Consider the following 20,749-nt stretch of genomic DNA (forward strand, 5'->3'; position numbering starts at 1 on the left):
TTGTCTGCCCGCACGCACAACGCGGAAGACCTCACTCGCTTACCTTGGGCTGCAGAGCGAACCACTCGTCTATTTGGGAATCGAACTCCCAGGAGTCAAAGGTCAGCTCCACTTCTCCAAGGAAGCTGTTGTGGCCGAATCGGTCGTGATGCCACACGGACACTTGCAAAGTGCGCGTTTCCAGCTGAGAGTGGCTGATCACATACTACAGAAGAACACACACGTGCAAATTGGATTTACATTAAAAAAGTTTGCATGATGAATACACACATTATCTACACACACACACCCTCAGGTTCTCATTAAAGACAGGATTGATGCTGTTGGCCTTGACGCTCGTCTTCCTCTTGCTCTGTCGTGACATGTCTGGGAGCAGGTATGTCTTCACGTAGCTGATATAACACACACACACACACAATTTATTGTATTTGTTACCTTCTTGAGACCTCCAAATAATGCATACGTCTTTAGGACCACCCTTTCTAGATATGTAAATATTACATTAATAATATCTACATACTATGCAAGTATAAAAAAAGCTTGTTGTGAAAAATGAGTTGGAATTTCACAAGAAAAAGGTCACAATTTCACAAGAAAAACTTAGAATGTTGGCAGTATTACAATAAAAGTCGTAATTTTGCTCAACGCAAGTCAAAATTTTACAAGAAAAACGGAACATTTGTGCAGTATTATGATAAAAGTTGGAATTTTACTCAACAACAGTCGCAATTTTACAAGAAAAAGCTTTACATTTTGGCAATTTTATGAAAAGAGTCGTAATTTCACTCGACAAAAGTCACAATTTTAGAAGAGAACTTAAAAATGTTGGCAATATTATAATAATTGAAATTTTACTCGGCAAAATTATGACAAAATGTCATGATTTTACTCAATGTCACTATTTTACAAGAACAACAAACAAATCGACAATATTGTGATAAAAGTCTGAATTTTATATGGCAAATGTCACCATTTTGCATTAAAAAGTAATAATTTTACATAAAATAGTAATACTTTTACGAGAAAATATTGCAATATTACAGAAACAGAAAGAATATGAGAAATTGTTCCCAATTTTATAAGAAAAAGTCGACACATTGTGAGAAAAAGACTGCTTTACATTTTGGCAATTTTATGAAAAGAGTCGTAATTTCACTCGACAAAAGTCACAATTTTAGAAGAGAACTTAAAAATGTTGTCAATATTATAATAATTGAAATTTTACTTGGCAAAATGATGACAAAAAGTCATGATTTTACTCAATGTCACTATTTTACAAGAACAACAAACAAATCGACAATATTGTGATAAAAGTCTGAATTTTATATGGCAAATGTCACCATTTTGCATAAAAAAGTAATCATTTTACATAAAAGAGTAATACTTTTACGAGAAAATATTGCAATATAACAGAAAGAATATGAGAAATTGTTCCCAATTTTATAAGAAAAAAGTCGACACATTGTGAGAAAAAGACTGCTTTTTGTTAAAAAATGTTTTTGATTTTTTTTGTTTGTAATTGGTTTCTTATCTTCATTATTTACTTAATTAGAGCACATTTCAATTGCTTACACACACTTGTTATTACATATGTTGGCCAGAGGGGGAGCACTTTGCAATTTGAAAAATACCTCCTTTTTGTGACCACCCTAATTTTGATAGATTTCAAATGAGACATTCTCTATGATGCAATGGTTTCCCATATTGGGACCATGATTTCGGTGCTAACTTGTTCTCCGGTCCTCATATGGAAGGTACTTTTCCTTGTTAGAGCGTCCGCCCTGAGATCGGTAGGTCGTGAGTTCAAACCCCGGCCGAGTCATACCAAAGAGCACTCGGCATCAAGGGTTGGAATTGGGGGTTAAATCACCAAAAAAATTATTCCTGGGCGCGGCCACCGCTGCTGCTCACTGCTCCCCTCACCTCCCAGGGGGTGATCAAGGGTGATGGGTCAAATGCAGAGAATAATTTCGCCACACCTAGTGTGTGTGTGACAATCATTGGTACTTTAACTCGTTGATGTCTCAAGAAGGGTAAAAATACAAGAACACGAACACACACACACACACACACACACACACACACACACACACATTAACATTTGGACACACACATATTAACGTTTGGACACACATATGCTATCGAATAAGGTGTGTTAAAACCTGTAACTAGTACTGTTGATACCACGGAAACTCAAAACGTCTCAAATTCAGTCTGGAAAATTCAGAATTTCCCCCATTTGAACACTATTTAACTTATTTTTAAACTTAAATAATGAACGGTAAGATTGTTTTACTCTTATTAAATGTAATTATAGGAGTGGTTAACTTCTTTTTACACTTGCTTAACCATGAATAATGAAAAATCGTACTGTTTTAATATACACTGTAAACATGACTGTAAAACTACAGTAAGCAATTGTTAAATAGCAACAGTAAAAGAGGTTCAAATCAAAAATAATTGATGACAGTAGTAAACGCAGTAGATTCCTGCAAACAAACAGTAGATAACCTAAATGACTATAGTTATAATACACATGACTTTACTGTGAAAATAATGACAAATTGTACAATGTCTTCACAAATACTCTAATGTCACAAGCATGCAAATATTCTAAAATTGACGGTATTATTATTTTGTCAAAATTAAAGACTTTGCAGATTGTACATTTGAAATTTACAGCATATCTTAATTGTTTTAGGGGTTTGTGTTAAAGCGTTAGCCTAGTTAACTTTTGGCTAACATGTTTTCTTGTCTTTTTTTGTGGCAAGTGGTTTCCGACATTGAGGGGTTATATCATGATTGCAAACTGCATGGAAATGAACCACGCTGTGGGTTTAAGAGTGTTAGAACTGGTTGCAAGCAGATATTGAACAGATATTTTTGAATAGCTTACTTGAAGGAACATGTTGCGGAAGGCCATGCTGTTGAGTTGTCCAGTGAAAGGTTGTACAAATACTTTCAAGTTAAAATCCTCACATGTCCCGGAAACACGGGCATTTTGAATATACTCGATATTGGAGACAGGGCAGCGGTTAGCACTTGTGTATCACAGTGAGAAGGTCCTGGGTTCAATTCCCGGGCTTGGGAGTCTTTCTTTGTGTAGATTGCATGTTGTCCCCATGACTGTGTGGGTGGGGCTTCCTCCAACCTCCAAAGACATGCACCTGGGGATAGGCTGATTGACAGCACTAAAATTGGCCTTAATTTGTTTTACGGGGAATTTCTGGCGACAAGACAGTAATTTAGCGTAAAATCTGTAGGTTTTTTTGTAAACAGGTTAACAATAAATCAGTTTTATTCACAGCAATTTACGGTAAGCAAAGACAGTTATAAACTGTTAAATTAACGGACTCAACATCAACATTCCATAATGTTCTATACATCGTGACTGTATTTTTTACGGTGAATTCCTGGCAACCACAGCTGCCGGTATTTTACCGTAAATTATGCAGATTTTTTTTTTTTTTTACAGCGTAGGAGTGGTTAACTTCTTTTTACACTTTCATGACGATTAATAATGACAAATCATACTGTTTCACTCTTTTTAAATGTAATTAAAGCAGTCATTTACTTTCTTTTTACACTTGTATGACCATGACTAATGAAAAATCATACTGTTTTACTGTTGTTAAAATTGATTATGGGAGTGGTTAACTTCTTTTTACACTTGTATGACCATGACTAATGACAAATCATACTGTTTTACTGTTGTTAAAATTGATTATGGGAGTGGTTAACTTCTTTTTACACTTGTATGACCATGACTAATGAAAAATCATACTGTTTTACTGTTGTTAAAATTGATTATGGGAGTGGTTAACTTCTTTTTACACTTGTATGACCATGACTAATGAAAAATCATACTGTTTTACTGTTGTTAAAATTGATTATGGGAGTGGTTAACTTCTTTTTACACTTGTATTACCATGACTAATGAAAAATCATACTGTTTTACTGTTGTTAAAATTGATTATGGGAGTGGTTAACTTCTTTTTACACTTGTATGACCATGACTAATGAAAAATCATACTGTTTTACTCTTATTAAAATTTATTAAAGAGTGGTTAACTTCTTTTTACACTTTTATGACCATGACTAATGAAAAATCATACCCTTTTACTGTTGTTAAAATTGATTATAGGAGTGGTTAACTTCTTTTTACACTTGTATGACCATGACTAATGAAAAATCATACTGTTTTACTGTTGTTAAAATTGATAATGGGAGTGGTTAACTTCTTTTTACACTTGTATGACCATGACTAATGAAAAATCATACTGTTTTACTGTTGTTAAGATTGATTACAGGAGTGGTTAACTTCTTTTTACACTTGTATGACCATGACTAATGAAAAAGCATACTGTTTTACTCTTATTAAAATTGATTAAAGAGTGGTTAACTTCTTTTTACACTTGTATGACCATGACTAATGAAAAATCATATTGTTTTACTCTTATTCAATTTGATTATAGGAGTGGTTAACTTCTTTTTACACTTGCATGACCATGACTAATGAAAAATCATACTGATTTACTTTTATTAAAATTGATTATGGGAGTGGTTAACTTCTTTTTACACTTGCATGACCATGACTAATGAAAAATTATACTGTTTTACTCTTATTAAAATTGATTATGGGAGTGGTTAACTTCTTTTTACACTTGCATGACCATGACTAATGAAAAATCATACTGTTTTACTTTTATTAAAATTGATTATGGGAGTGGTTAACTTCTTTTTACACTTGTATGACCATGACTAATGAAAAATCATACTGTTTTACTTTCATTCAATTTGATTATAGGAGTGGTTAACTTCTTTTTACACTTGTATGACCATTAATAATGAAAAATCATACTGTTATACTCATATCAAAATGTATTATGGGAGTGGTTAACTTATTTTAAGACTTGTATGACCATGAATAATGAAAAATCATACTGTTATACTCTTATGTATTATGGGAGTGGTTAACTTATTTTTACACTTGCATGACCATGACTAATGAAAAATCATACTGTTTTACTCCTTTTAAATTTGATTATAGGAGTGATTAACTTCTTTTTACACTTGCATGACATGACTAATAAAACATCATACTGTTTTACTCTTACTAAATTTGATTATGGAAGTGGTTAGTTTCTTTTTACACTTGCATGAGCATGAACGACGTTGAGCTGTTAGCCCTGACTGCATGTGTTGCAGGGTGATGGCGATGGCGTGTACAGTATTTCTCACGCGTCAGTGCGTTGCCTCCTCTCGTCCCCCGTAGCGAGGTTGTGGCACTCTTTGACCATCACGTTTAGAGCGCCCGTCTTGTAGCTGTAGCTGATGTTCAACAGGATCTCGCCGCTCACCCGGGCGTTGCCATAGTCACCCGTCTCGCTGTACATGCTCATCATGCTGCTGATGCTGCTCTAGTGGGCGGAGACAGTAGATTGAGATATACTTTATTCATTTCAATGTGGGAAATTGAGGATTGAGAGAGACAAAGACGTCAATGGTGATGGGAGAGGACGTCAAAGGTGGGCTGGTGATGACATCCTTGTTGCTAGGTGAGTTTTGCCTACAACTCCATGCACCCAACGCCAATTAAAGTCACTTGTTAGCACACAACAAATGTAAATTCACTTGACTTTTTATGTGGGATAGCTTTTTACAGGCTTCAAAAAAAGGTTTCAAGTTCTTTATTCTAGTAACTTTACAATTACAATTTATGTTTCATGAGAATTTAAATAAATATAATTAATATTAACTTTAATCAGTTTTATATAAAGTACAGGCCAAAAGTTTGGACACACCTTCTCATTCAATGTGTTTTCTTTATTTTCATGACTATTTACATTGTAGATTGTCACTGAAGGCATCACAACTATGAATGAACACATGTGGAGTTATGTACTTAACGAAAAAAAGGTGAAGTAACTGAAAACATGTTTTATATTCTAGTTTCTTCAAAATAGCCACCCTTTGCTCTGATGAATGTTTTGCACACTCCTGGCATTCTCTCGATGAGCTTCAAGAGCTTCACTTCACAGGTGTCATAGTTTTGATGCCTTCAGTGACAATCTACAATGTAAATAGTCATGGAAATAAAGAAAACACATTGAAATGAAAAGGTGTGTCCAAACTTTTGGCCTGTACTGTATATATATATATTTTTTTAAAAATTTGATTTACTTTATTCCTGAAACAGTACTATTTCCACTTATTTCACCAAGATCAGGAGTATTTTTTAACATTGAAACGTCATTCCTACAACATTGTAACTTTACGCCTTTTTCTTGTTATGTCCTTTTTTTCTTGTCGTAACTCTACGACTTTATTGTTACGACATAACAGTACAACATTGTAAAGTTTTTTGGATATGTTACAACTTTTCTGTTACGGTAATATGCTTTGACTTGCCTTGTCTACAAATTGTGCTCTACGAATAAAACTGCCTTGCCTTCATTTTCGCACATTTGTTGTTGTTATATTACAACTTCAGCAATGTTTCTCTGGAACTTAGTACAAAACACTGTAACATTTCATGAAACAAATTAGAATTAAAGAAAACACAAAAACAAAAGACAAAACATGTTACAATTTCAGAAAAAAAAATAAAAAAAAATTTAATTTTAGAAAACACATACCGTATTTTTCGGACTATAAGTCGCAGTTTTATGTGCGACTTATGTGTGAAATTATTAACACCTTACCGTAAAATATCAAATAATATTATTTAGCTCATTTACGTAAGAGACTAGACGTATAAGATTTCATGGGATTTAGCGATTAGGAGTGACAGATAGTTTGGTAAACGTATAGCATGTTCTATATGTTATAGTTATTTGAATGACTCTTACCATAATATGTTACGTTAACATACCAGGCACGTTCTCAGTTGGTTATTTATGCCTCATATAACGTACACTTATTCAGCCTGTTGTTCACTATTCTTTATTTATTTTAAATTGCCTTTCAAATGTCTATTCTTGGTGTTGGGGTTTATCAAATACATTTCCCCAAAAAATGCGACTTATACTCCAGTGCGACTTATATATGTTTTTTTCCTTCTTTACTATGCATTTTGGGCCGGTGCAGAGCGACTTATACTCCGAAAAATACGGTAAACGAAACAATGAACTTATAATTTCAGAAAACAAATTAAGAAAAGACACAACAACTTACAAATTCAGAAAACACACAAAAACAAAAGCCGAAAAAATTCACAATCTCAGAAACCGGGAAGGGAATGTCCCCAAAACCCAAATTGACAACTAAATGAAGCAATCATTCAGTTCATGTCCACAGAGCCCGGATGAGGAAGTAAAGACTCGCGGGATGTGGACAAAATGATTGGCTGACTTAGCTGTCAATCTGTCATTTGGGACATTCTCTTCCCGGTTTCGGCTTTAATTTTTATGTTTTCTAAAAGTAGAACTCTTTAATCTTTTGTTAATTTGTTTTCTGAAATTGCAAAGTGTTTTTTTTTTTTTTTTTGCTTATGTGTTGTAATTTGCTTCATTAAAAGTGTTTTGCACTTCCAGGCATTCCGACTTTTTCAGAAAACTATTTAAATTTCTTATCGTGACATTACGACATTATCGTTACAGATATACTACTTTGCTTTTTATTGTAAATGTATTCTTACAACTTTGCGACTTTCCTCGTCATATTACGATGTTATTCTCATAACTTTGAGACTTTTCCTGTAACATTGCGACTTTATTCTCATAACTTTACGACTTCTTAGTAACTTAATGACTTTTTTTTTACAACTGAACTTCTTCTGTCTTGTAATAGTAGGACTTAATTCTCGTAATAGTACAACGTTTACTGGCAACTGTACGTCTTTTTATGTTAATATAACAACTTTTCATTACTTTATGATTTTTATGTAATATTTTAACTTAATTGTAGAATTCGACTTTTTGTGGTAACAATTCGGATTCCTTCTTGTGACATAACGACTTAATCGTTACAAATAAAGTACATATATTTTCTTTAATAGTAGAATTCCAATCTCGTATAAGTATAATGTTTACCAGTAATTGTAGGTCTTTTTATGTTCAACTTGCTTTTACTTTATGATTTGTACGTAATATTTTGACTTAATTCTCACGACTAACAATTTTTTACAATATTACAAAATTTTTCCTCACAACCTTACACATTTATTCTCACAATTTATGACTTATCTTGTCCTATATTCCCATAACTTTGAGTCTTTTCTTGTAATATTATGATTTTATTCTCAAATCTTTACGACTTTTTTGTAACTTTCTGACTTTGTTACAACTAAACTACAGTACTTCTTTCTTGCCATAGTAGAGCTTATGTTAATATAACAACTTTTCATTACTTTATGTAGCATTTTGACTTTATTTCTCATAATTGTCTTGCACAACTCAGACCTTATTCACATAACCCACATTTTTTCTCACAACATTGCAAATTTTCTCTCACAACTTTGTGACTTTTCTTGTCACATTGCGTTGTTATTCGCAGAATCTTGCAACTTTTCTGGTAACATTGTGACTTTATTCTCATAAATTCACAACTTCTTTGTGACTTTATGCCTTCTTTTGGACGGAGCTACTTCATTCTCGTAACAGTAGAACTTTAATCTCGTAACAGTACAAAATTATTTGATAATTTTACGACTTTTCATAAATAAGACTCTATTTCCACAATTAAGACTTTATTCACATATTCCGTTTTTGTAATTAACGATATTACTTTCTTGTAATAGTATTACTTTTTTCTCAAAACATTTGCACATTTGTGATTTTTCTTGTAATATTACAACACTATTTCTCAAACTTTTGTGTAAAATTGCAGCCTTTTTTTATGTACTATTATGACTTTAATATTATAATTCTCTATTCTGTCATTAGGACGTCTTTCTTACACTCTATTGTGGCACCAGTGTAATTGCCCAACACCGCCAAATAATCAACATGGAGAGTTAAACAAAAGTGAACAATATAATCAACATTTTGGATAAAGCTCCTCTAGTATGGTGCCTACTGTAAATTGTGCTATTGAGATTCTGAATATGATCTATAATACGAAACATGTTTTTACCACTGCACTAATGTATGATGCCATATGATGCTAATATAATAAAATGTGGAGGGGGAGACGACTTACTGTCTCAGCGTCCGAGTCGGGGACATTGAGGAAGCCCCACCTCCTCTCTGAGGCAGGAGTGGAAGGCTAGCAGTGGTTTGAGGGGGGAAGGAAAAACAAGAAGAAGAAAAAAAAAAGAAGAACTGAGGCCTTTTGACGTGTTAGTGGAAGAGATGGAAAAGAAGCACAAGACCAGCAACAGCAGTGACCTCCGCTATCATACAGCCAGGATCTACATCCCACTGGGTTGCCATGGCGATTATCAGGCAGCGCATCAGGAACTGGCCATGAAATCAACATGGAATAATAAATCAGCAGCTAAAGACCACTTCCTGCATTATTACATCATTACATTACACTTCTCAAGGCACTAGTCATTTATTTCATACACTTACAAATATTATAAAAATATAATGTATAATATTATAAAATATTATAATGCTACAGTGCATCCGGAAAGTATTTCACTTTTTCCACATTTTCCACATTCATTTTTGTCCTCAAAATTCTACACACAACACAAAATAATGATATTAAAATATATATATTTTAAAAGCTTTTGCAAATGTATTTTTGGGCAGTTTCGCCCATTCCTTTTTGCAGCACCTCTAAAGCTCCATCAGGTTGGATGACAAGTGTTGGTTTTCATCCAGGATGTCTCTGTACTTTTTTTTTAGGACTTTGTTGTGGTTCTCCTAACTTTACAACTTGTTTTCTTTCCCCCGCTACTTTTTTTTTATTTTTGTACGATAATTTTCTCATAATAGTACTAATATCTCATAACAATGCAACTTTTTATGTTAAAACTCTTTTCACATCATTTCAGTCTATTTTTCTCAACTTTTTACAAAACAAATGTGACTCAATTCTCTCCCTATTACAATTGTATACTTTATGCTACAACATTTAATCTGAATATGATGTTTTTTTCCGTAGTGTCATGACTTTACTCTTGTATTATGACAATTTTTCTCGTAACTTTCCGCATTTTTACTCCTAACTTTACTACTTTTTTATATACTCCTATGTTTTTAGTTTTGTAACATAACAATTTTCTCATAACATCACAACTTTTAAAACTTTAAATCATGAATTTACTACTTTATTCCCAGAATAGTACAACTTTATTCCCTTAGTTATACATTTTGTTGTAATATTAGAACTTTATTCTTGTAACAAAACCCGCAACATTGCTATTTTCGTCCTGTAGTATTCTCATAATACCTTTTCTTGTAACATTAATACCCCTTTTTAGTAACTTGATTACTTTTTTCTAGTAATATTACCACTTATTATTGCAACTTTACATAACGTTTGTCCATCAAATATAAACTACGGATATTCCACATACGGCCTGGGGGCCCAATACAGCCCGGGGATGACATCATACCAGCCCCCTATAAACACTAGAGTGCTCCTGTTGCATAGAGGAACTTAGTCCACTGTAAACACATTGGCAGATCCTCACTTTGGCATTCTAACCTTGCTAACAAACATAGAACACTGGGATCCAAAATCAAGATTTACATAACTCAGGCGTTCCTCAAGGCACCCATTTAAGTCCTCTCCTTTTTTAATAATGTGATTTACATAAGTAAGCTGCTGTTGTAGCTTGTTTACTTCGGATGCAGTCAGTAGTCATTTGTTCAACTTCTTTAGTTACACTAGTGGTGTTCCTCAAGGTTCCGTTTTAGGTCCTCTCTTTTTCATTATTTGGGCTATTCAACTAGTGACCCGCGAGTTTAGTTAAAAAAAACCTGTGAGAGGCTCATATTTTTGCAGCAGATTCTTAAAAAACACTACAGTGCTGTAGGGATGTACAGTATACCGGTATTAGTATAGTACCGTGATACTAATGAATCATATTTGGTACTATACTGCCTCTGCCCCAACCCCCCGTCATCGTCACGTTGTGTCATTGTTGGTTTACGAGCAGACGAGCATGTTCGGCAGCGCACAATCACAGAGTACTTACAAGCAGACACAGTGTGTAGACAGAAAACAGACAACGGACACATTTTGGCTTAAAAACTGACGATAAAGGTGAAGTTATAACACTAAATGGCCCACCGGAAGAGGTGCTTTAAGACATGGCTAGCTAGCTAGCGGCTAAAGTACAGCCGCAGTCGGCAGTGTTTAAGCTACTTCTAAATCACTAATCCTGGTCTCCTTGGCGACAAATTAAAGTAAGTTTCTTACAAGTATCATCCCTGCAGGACGAGGAATAGCTAAACATGCTTCACTACACACCGTAGCTCACCGGCGTCAAAATGTAAACAAACGCCTTTGGTCGATTTACACCTAACATCCACTGTAATGATACCAAGTACAGGAACGTATCTAGTCGATACTACTATGATTACATCGATATTTTTTAGCATCACAAAATCTTATTTTGGTTTTTTTTAATTTATATTATGTTTATAAACTCAGGAAATATGTCCCTGGACACATGATGACTTTGAATATGACCAATGTATGATCCTGTAACGACTTGGTATCGGATTGATACCCAAATTTGTGGTATCATCCAAAACTAATGTAAAGCATCCAAACAACAGAAGAATAAGTGATTATTACATTTTATGTAGATAAAACATGTTAAAAGAGAAAGTAAGCAGATATTAACAGTAAATGAACAAGTAGATTAATAAATCATTTTCTACCACTTGTCCTTAATAATTTTGACAAAATAATAGAATGGAAAATGACACAATATGTTACTGCATACGTCAGCAGCTAAATTAGGAGTCTTTGTTTGCTTATTTACTAATAAAAGACTAATTGTCTTGTAAGTTCACTGTTTTATTTAAGGACAAACTTGCAATAATAAACATATGTTTAATGTACCGTAAGATTTTTTGTTAAAATAAAGCCAATAATGCACTTTTTTGTGGTCCCCTTTATTTAGAAAAGTACCGAAAAGTATCAAAATAATTTTGGTACCGGTACCAAAATATTGGTATCGGGACAACACTATAGTGCTGTCATAGAGATGCTCTTTGACTCGCTTTTTTGTAGAAGGTCCCTAAAAACTGGGACAAAATAGACCAAAATTAAATGTCTACTCTAGAGAATTTTGGTTGTACTGCGGAATATACAAAATAAGACATAGATAGTAAAGGAAGAAGTCAGGCCCCTCGGTACTAAGCTTTCTGGAAATGCCTATCCATCCAACCATTTTCTACCGCTTGTCCCTTTCGGGGTCGCGGGGGTTGCTGGAGCCTATCTCAGCTGCATTGGGGCGGAAGGTGGGGTACACCCTGGACAAGTCGTTTTCTGGAAATGTGGCCCCGAAAACAATTTAGTTAAATATCCCTAAAAGTACTTTTCAGTTTGGCTCAAAAGCTCCTTAGGAATATTGCGTGTGTTCATTTTGTGTCTCCTGCACACAACACGCACCCTGAATAAATGTGTTACTTGGTGTATATAACTCTCATACACATTTATGATATCATATTAAAACAACAATATAAAGCTAGTTCTCCAGAGTGTGCAGCAGCAGCAGAGCGCGTGATGCCTTAAAGCTCACTACATATTTACACAGTCCACACACACACACACACACACACACACACACACACACACACACACACACACACACACACACACACACACACACACACACACACACACACACACACACACACACACACACACACACACACACACACACACACACACACACACACACACACGCATTCTTGTATTTGTCACCTTCTTGAGACCTCCGAAAAATGCCTACCTCTTCAGGACCACCATTTCTAGATATATAAAGATTTGTATTTACAACATAATAATATCTACATACTATGTAAATATAAAAAAGCTTGTTGTGAAACATGGGTTGGAATTTCGCAAGAAAAAGGTCACAATTTCACACAAAAAACTTAGAATTTTGGCAGTATTACAATAAAAGTCGTAATTTTACTCAACGCAAGTCAAAATTTTACATGAAAAACTGAAAATTTGTGCAATATCATGATAAAAGTTGGAATTATATTCAATAACAGTCGCAATGTTACAAGAAAAGCTTAGAATTTTGGCAATTTTATGAAAAGAGTCATAATTTTACTCGACAAAAGTCACAATTTTATAAGAAAACTTAAAAATGTTGGCATTATTAAAATAATAATCTGAATTTTACTTGGCAAAATGATGACAAAAGTCATCATTTTACTCAAATCATGTCACTATTTTACAAGAACAACAAAAACATTGGCAATATTGTGATAAAAGTCGGAATTTTATATGACAAATGTCACCATTTTGCATTAAAAAGTAATAATTTTACATAAAAAAGTAACAATTTTACGAGAAAATATGGTAATAATACAGAAACAGAAGGAATATGAGAAATTGTTCCCAATTTTATAAGAAAAAAGTTGACACATTGTGAGATAAAGACTGCTTTTCGTTAATTTATTATTTTTTATTTGTAATTGGTTTTTAATCTTCATTATTTACTTCAAAATATTACAGTATGTCTCTATATACATTTTTTATTTTTTTTATTAATTTTGGCTAAAAGGGGCGCATTTCAATTTCTTACACACACTCGTTATTACATATGTTGACCAGAGGGGGAGCAGTGCAAATGTTTACACACACTTGTTATTTCATATGTTGACCAGAGGAGGAGCACTTTTAAAAATCCCTCCTTTTTGGGACCACCCTAATTTTGATAGATTTCACCACCAGGGGTGCTAATGAGACATTCTCTATCAGATGCAATGGTTTTCCTTATTGGGACCATGATTTATGTCCTAACTTGTTCACCGGTCCTCATATGGAAGGTACTTTTCCTTGTTGATGTCTCAAGAAGGGTAAAAATACAAGAACACACACACACACACACACACACACACACACACACACGCCTGAGAAGACAAGACCCAACAGCTGGCTTGCACACACCCAGCCAGCATGCATATATGTTTGCTCTGCACAGTCACATTGGCGTGTGTGTTTTAGTGCAAGTTCGAGTGAGGTAGGGTGGTTACCATCGACGCAGCGTTGTTGAGGCGGTGGCCGGCCGTCTGGCTGTGAGCCGACATCAGGGCGTCGATGTCTTCCTCCGCATCCTGGTCACAGAACTCCTGAGGACGATAGCCATCACATTGAATGAGAAGCGAGATGTCAGGCCCTAAGGGGGAGCTGGCCACAGCCGCTGTGCGTGGGCGCATTAACTTTAACAAACAAGGCAGCACACAGTTGTTGTCGACTAAATCACGATGTGAATGGAAGAAGTCCACGGGGGGAGGGGGGAGGAAAAGATTTGACCCTGAACATATTGGCTGTAATCCCCAAACACCTTGTGTTATTATAGCATTATAGTACAATGCGTTTTAACATTTAATAAGGCAATATACTGTTTTAATTACATTATTAGTGGATGGTCCACATTTAAAAAAATAAACAAAAAATAAATACAATTAAAAAAAAAAATGTAATCGTAATATAATTATGATTATATAATGTTTTTTATTTTGCATAATATCAAGGGTTGAACATTGTTAAATACAATTTTAAAACAATATCCTAAAGCATTACTAGTAATAGTTAGTTAATAAATGAGTGATGAGGTTCATATTTAACAGTTCAAGCCTAATAAAGAAATAAAATGATATGCATTGAAGTGTTATTATTTTAATGCTATGGGTTAACAATTGTGGGAAAAAATGGGATAATAATAAATTAAATACATGGTGGGAAAAAAAACTAAACATTTTTTTTAAAAAGCCGCTACCTTTTCATGTAATGAAATGAGAATAATACAAATTTGTTGTGAAGGGGTCTTGTAACGTAATCCAAAGTTTTTTTGATTGATTGATTGAGACTTTTATTAGTAGGTTGCACAGTGAAGTACATATTCCGTACAATTGACCACTAAATGGTAACACCCGAATAAGTTTTTCAACTTGTTTAAGTCGGGGTCCACTTAAATTGATTCATGATACAGATATATACTATCATATATACTATCATCATAATACAGTCATCACACAAGATAATCACATTGAATTATTTACATTATTTACAATCAGGGGTGTGGAGGGGGGTGGGGGGGTGGGGGTGGGGATATGGACATCAAGTAGTGGACATAGAGAGAGAGAGAGAGAGAGAGAGAGATCAGAAGGCATAAGAAAAAGAAAAAGTATCTGCATTTGATTGTTTACATTTGATTATTAGCAATCCGGGGAGGGTGTTAGTTTAGGGTTGTAGCTGCCTGGAGGTGAACTTTTATTGCGGTTTTGAAGGAGGATAGAGATGCCCTTTCTTTTATACCTGTTGGGAGCGCATTCCACATTGATGTGGCATAGAAAGAGAATGAGTTAAGACCTTTGTTAGTTCGGAATCTGGGTTTAACGTGGTTAGTGGAGCTCCCCCTGGTGTTGTGGTTATGGCGGTCATTTACGTTAAGGAAGTAGTTTGACATGTACTTCGGTATCAGGGAGGTAAATCTTACGAATTGTTGTAACAGATGATTATAGTGTTATTTCCAAATATGTTTATCAAAAAGTTCTATTAGGGTTTCTTGCCGCTTCGGGGTTGACCTAAGGCCAATTACTAGTCAAAAATATACATATTTAAGAAAATTTTTGGCCTAAATAAAGTATCTTAAAGCATAAACAATTACCACAATTAACACATACACAGTGCAGCGCATCTGGAAAGTATTCACAGCGCTTCACATTTTCCACATTTTGTTATGTTATATAGCCTTTTTCCAAAATGGAATAAATTCATTTTTGTCCTCAAAATTCTACACACAATGATGACAATGTGAAGTTTTTTTGGTGGTGCACATTTCTTACAAAATTTTTTAAAATTAAATCACATGTACAGTACATTAGTATCCACAGTCTTTGCTCAATACTTTGTTGATGCACTTTTGGCAGCAATTACAGCCTCAAGTCTTTTTGAATACGATGCTACAAGCTTGGCACACGTATCTTTGGGCAGTTTCTCCCACTCCTCTTGGCAGAACCTCTCCAGCACTGTAAGTCTGGCTGCAGCTTCTGCCATGTTGAGTGTGTATGTCTGGAGGGCTCTCATAATGTCAAAACAATAGATGTAGAAGGTTGTAAACAGTGCTCCAACTAAAAATATTGGATTTAGACCCATGAAAGCTTAATACTGACCTTTTTGATTAGGCTTTTACCTAATATTAATATATTTTATTGAAGTAATTCGTATTTTACTTTTTATCTCATTAGTTATGCAAGATTATATTTAGTTTTATTTATTTATTATATATTTACTGTATTTGTATCTTTTTTATTTATTTATTATTATTTTTCTTTTTCATCTTCACACGTCTTACTTGTATTGTATCCTTTATCTCTACTCATGGTTCTTACTATTTAACAAGCGTTATTATTTTTACTTTCCAACGTTCCTTAGAAGGAGCCATCTGCCTCAGGGGTTGTCGGCCGTGCTGTGTGGGCGCTTTGTGTCAGCGTCCTGGTGGCCATGGTCTGAGGAGCTCCTGGTGCAGATGGCTCCTGTGATAGTGTTTACTCACATGTCTCTTCTGTACGCAGCCTCGCATTCATTTGTTCATATAGTTGCATATGTGTGTGAGTTATTATCACATAATAAGTAATTATTATGTGATAAAAACTTTGTAAAGCACTTTGTGTTGCATTTCTTTTATGTATGAAAAGCGCTTTTTAGATGAAGTTTGATGGATTGATTGATTGATGAACAAGAATTCCTACTTTGCGGAAATTCACTTATCACGGTCGGCTCTGGAACCAATCAACTCTATATAAAGGATATTATATAGACCAGGAGTCACCAACGCGGTGCCCGCGGGCACCAGGTAGCCCGTAAGAACCAGATGAGTAGCCCGCTGGCCTGTTCTAAAAATAGCTCAAATAGCAGCACTTACCAGTGAGCTGCTTCTATTTTTTAAATTTTATTTATTTACTAGCAAGCTAGGCCCGACATTTTTAATTCTAAGAGAGACAAAACTCAAATAGAATTTGAAAATCCAAGAAAATATTTTAAAGACTTGGTCTTCACTTGTTTAAATAAATTCATTATTTTTTTTTATTTTGCTTCTTATAACTTTCAGAAAGACAATTTTAGAGAAAAAAATACAACCTTAAAAATGATTTTAGGATTTTTAAACACATATACCTTTTTACCTTTTAAATTCCTTCCTCTTCTTTCCTGACAATTTAAATCAATGTTCAAGTAAATTTTTTTTTTTTATTGTAAAGAATAATAAATACATTTTAATTTAATTCTTCATTTTAGCTTCTGTTTTTTCGACGAAGAATATTTGTTAAATATTTCTTCAAACTAATTATGATTAAAATTCAAAACAAATATTCTGTCAAATCTAGAAAATCTGTAGAATCAAATTTAAATCTTATTTCAAAGTCTTTTGAATTTCTTTTAAAGTTTTTGTTCTGGAAAATCTAGAAGAAATAATGATTTGTCTTTGTTAGAAATATAGCTTGGTCCAATTTGTTATATATTCTAACAAAGTGTAGATTGGATTTTAACCTATTTAAAACATGTCATCAAAATTCCAAAATTAATCTTAATCAGGAAAAATTACTAATGATGTTCCATAAATTCTTTTTTTAATTTTTTCAAAAAGATTCAAATTAGCTAGTTTTTCTCTTCTTTTTTTCGGTTGAATTTTGAATTTTAAAGAGTCGAAATTGAAGATAAACTATGTTTCAAAATTTAATTGTCATTTTTTTCGTGTTTTCTCCTCCTTTAAACCGTTCAATTAAGTGTAAATATCATTAATTATTAATAATAACATAGAGTTAAAGGTCAATTGAGCAAATTGGCTATTTCTGGCAATTTATTTAAGTGTGTATCAAACTGGTAGCCCTTCGCATTAATCACTACCCAAGAAGTAGCTCTTGCTTTCAAAAAGGTTGGTGACCCCTGATATAGACTATAGGACTATAAGCTGTAGCTGTGTGAGCCACTTACTGTGTCATTGAGGCCGAGGACAGAGCGGCTTCTGAAACTGAAGGCATCGTCGCTGGCTTCAGAACCTGCGGCTGACAGGTCCATTTCTGAACGACTGTGATCTGATTGGTGCGGGGAAGAAGGGCGAGAACTAACGATTCATGCACCAGCAAAAATAAACTCTTACAACAAGAATTAATCATAGGTAATGGATGCACAATGTTTTTTTTCATCTTTTAGGAGAAACAGATAAAGATGTTTATTAGCTGTACGTGAAGACATTTGAAATAAAGTATAAGTGATAGGAGCATCTGTGGGGATGACTTTACAACCTCCTTTATAGTCAGAAGCTTAATGGCAGCAGCTGCCACAGGAGGACATAAAAGTGTCATGAACTAACTAAAGATAATAATGATCACTCTGTCAGAGGGCTATTCATTTAACAATATGAGTGTTATGATTGGGATCTCATTGGACAAAACCAACCTGATGACACTGAAGCTCTAGACACAGAAATAATGGGAGCACCGGAGCTCTTCCCATCGTTCCCTGCAGTTTTACTCTCAGGTGCGCTGCTGCTGGAGTGGAAGCTGTAAACGCTCTCAGCTCCATCAGGCTGCTTGCAAACACAACAAAAGCAGCAGTTTTACATGACATGAACCAGCAGTGTGTGTGTGTGTGTTTGCTCACCCTGACCCGCCGGTTGCTACCGCAAGTGGAAGATCTGTCGGGAGTTTGGGAACGCCGGTTGTTGTTTAGTGCGGTCGGTGTCCCGTAGGAGTTGAAAGCCGCCATGCTTCCGCTGAGCGAAGAGTTTAACATTAGACCCCGAGTGGTTAGAACATGCAACCATGATGGTAATGCACTCACTATCTTAGCTGTGCCAGTACCAGTCTAAAGGGGACGTCGTAATTTGGGCCACATTTTGAGCGTGCAAATAATAAAAAGAAGAAACAATATACACTATCTATAATTGTAAAATGTCATATAAGCAACAAGTACTGTGCTTAACAATCTCTACAACTGTGGTCGTAGTCTAGGGGTACTAGTCGGGGGTTCAAGAGGAGTGGTGAACCTGGGTGCCAAATTCTAAGGGTTAAACATTTCAAAAGAAGAAAAAAGATAGATGAATTTGAAAAATAGTACTATTCAAAATTTTTCTAACTCCAAAAACCATGAGCAAGTTGTCATCCCAGCGCCCAAAATTTCAGTTGGTGGAAATAAGAATAAAAAACTGGAAAAAAAACCTACCATAGTTTAAGTTTCATATGTAAAAATAATACAACTGCGTGGAAGTAGAAGTTATTGGTGCCAAATTTTGTGAGGTGCAAAAATAAAAAAAACAAAAACAAAAAACAACGTTGTAGAATGTTTCATAATTTTAAAAAGTCATACTTTATGATGGACAACAAGAACCACATGAATTTGTAATGTAGGACCCATTGGGGTCTCAAAGGGATGTCAGATTTAGCGTATGCATCATTGTAAAAAGAGAAAAAAATAACATAGTACATTAGTAGTAGTAGAAAAAAATCATAGTATTCCTCATTTTAAAAAGTTAGAATTTTAGAACCCAATATAAAAATAACTAGTAGACAAAGGGTTTGGTCACCCAGGGTGACAATTTTTGGGTGGTGCAAAAACATTTTTTTAGAAAGAAAAAAAAAAAGATTGTAGAATATTTCCTAATCCTAAAAAGGTGTATTTTTAGATAGACACTAGTACCGTATACAAAACCCCCAAATTTGAACTGAATTGGTAGTAGCGAACCCCTTTAGAGCTCAAGTGTGCCAAATTTAGGGGGTGCCTAATTTTAAAAAGAAAAGTGAAAAAATATCATAGGAGTAGTAGAAATAGTAGGATTCATAATTTTATCAAAGTAAATCAAATGAATTATAGAAAATCCAAAATCAAAGAGATCATATTGTGTGGGGTTAAAAGAAGAAACAAATAGTGAGTAGTAGAACGAGATTTCTCTACAGAATCTCCTCTCTGGTCAACAAAAGCACCTTGAGGATTCTGGCGGGAACTCTCGTTCAACCCTTTTTCGATTACGCATGCACCTCCTGGTACCCTAGCACCTCCAAAACCCTCAAATCCAAACTCCAAACATCTCAGAACAAGCTAGTCAGGTTACTTCTAGACCTCCACCCCAGATCCCACCTCACTCCTACCCACTTCTCTAAAGTGGGCTGGCTCAAGGTGGAGGACAGAGTTAAACAACTTGCACTGAGCCTAGTCTATAAAATCCACTACACCTCCCTGATACCGAAGTACATGTCAAACTACTTCCTTAACGTAAATGACCGCCATAACCACAACACCAGGGGGAGCTCCACTAACCACGTTAAACCCAGATTCCGATCTAACAAAGGTCTTAACTCATTCTCTTTCTATGCCACATCAATGTGGAATGCGCTCCCAACAGGTATAAAAGAAAGGGCATCTCTATCCTCCTTCAAAACCGCAATAAAAGTTCACCTCCGGGCAGCTACAACCCTAAACTAACACCCTCCCCGGATTGCTAATAATCAAATGTAAACAATCAAATGCAGATACTTTTTCCTATGCCTTCTGATCTCTCTCTCTCTCTCTCTCTCTCTCTCTCTCTCTCTCTCTCTCTCTCTCTCTCTCTCTCTCTCTCTCTCTCTCTATGTCCACTACTTGATGTCCATATCCCCCCCCC

The 20,749-nt window shown here is 34.8% G+C and overlaps 1 protein-coding gene across 5 annotated transcripts in view; it reads right to left on the reverse strand.

The window, feature by feature from the left end:
• The window catches only part of LOC133664404 (synaptotagmin-like protein 5), a 98,670-nt gene that overhangs the window by 1,145 nt on the left and 76,776 nt on the right, over positions 1 to 20,749 (reverse strand). For 3 of the 5 annotated variants that reach the window (XM_062069008.1, XM_062069004.1, XM_062069005.1), the window contains 8 exons: positions 18,754 to 18,865; positions 18,550 to 18,682; positions 18,085 to 18,185; positions 14,124 to 14,219; positions 9,142 to 9,207; positions 5,242 to 5,420; positions 290 to 392; positions 44 to 205 (listed from right to left, as the gene is read on the reverse strand). In XM_062069008.1, the coding sequence (XP_061924992.1) occupies positions 44 to 205; positions 290 to 392; positions 5,242 to 5,420; positions 9,142 to 9,207; positions 14,124 to 14,219; positions 18,085 to 18,185; positions 18,550 to 18,682; positions 18,754 to 18,865 (952 nt within the window). The remainder of the gene's footprint in view (positions 1 to 43; positions 206 to 289; positions 393 to 5,241; positions 5,421 to 9,141; positions 9,208 to 14,123; positions 14,220 to 18,084; positions 18,186 to 18,549; positions 18,683 to 18,753; positions 18,866 to 20,749) is intronic. The other 2 variants (XM_062069007.1, XM_062069009.1) reach the window with 2 other exon arrangements.

Source organism: Entelurus aequoreus, linkage group LG14 (genome assembly GCF_033978785.1).
Source record: "Entelurus aequoreus isolate RoL-2023_Sb linkage group LG14, RoL_Eaeq_v1.1, whole genome shotgun sequence".
In the NCBI taxonomy this organism is placed as follows: Eukaryota; Metazoa; Chordata; class Actinopteri; order Syngnathiformes; family Syngnathidae; genus Entelurus; species Entelurus aequoreus.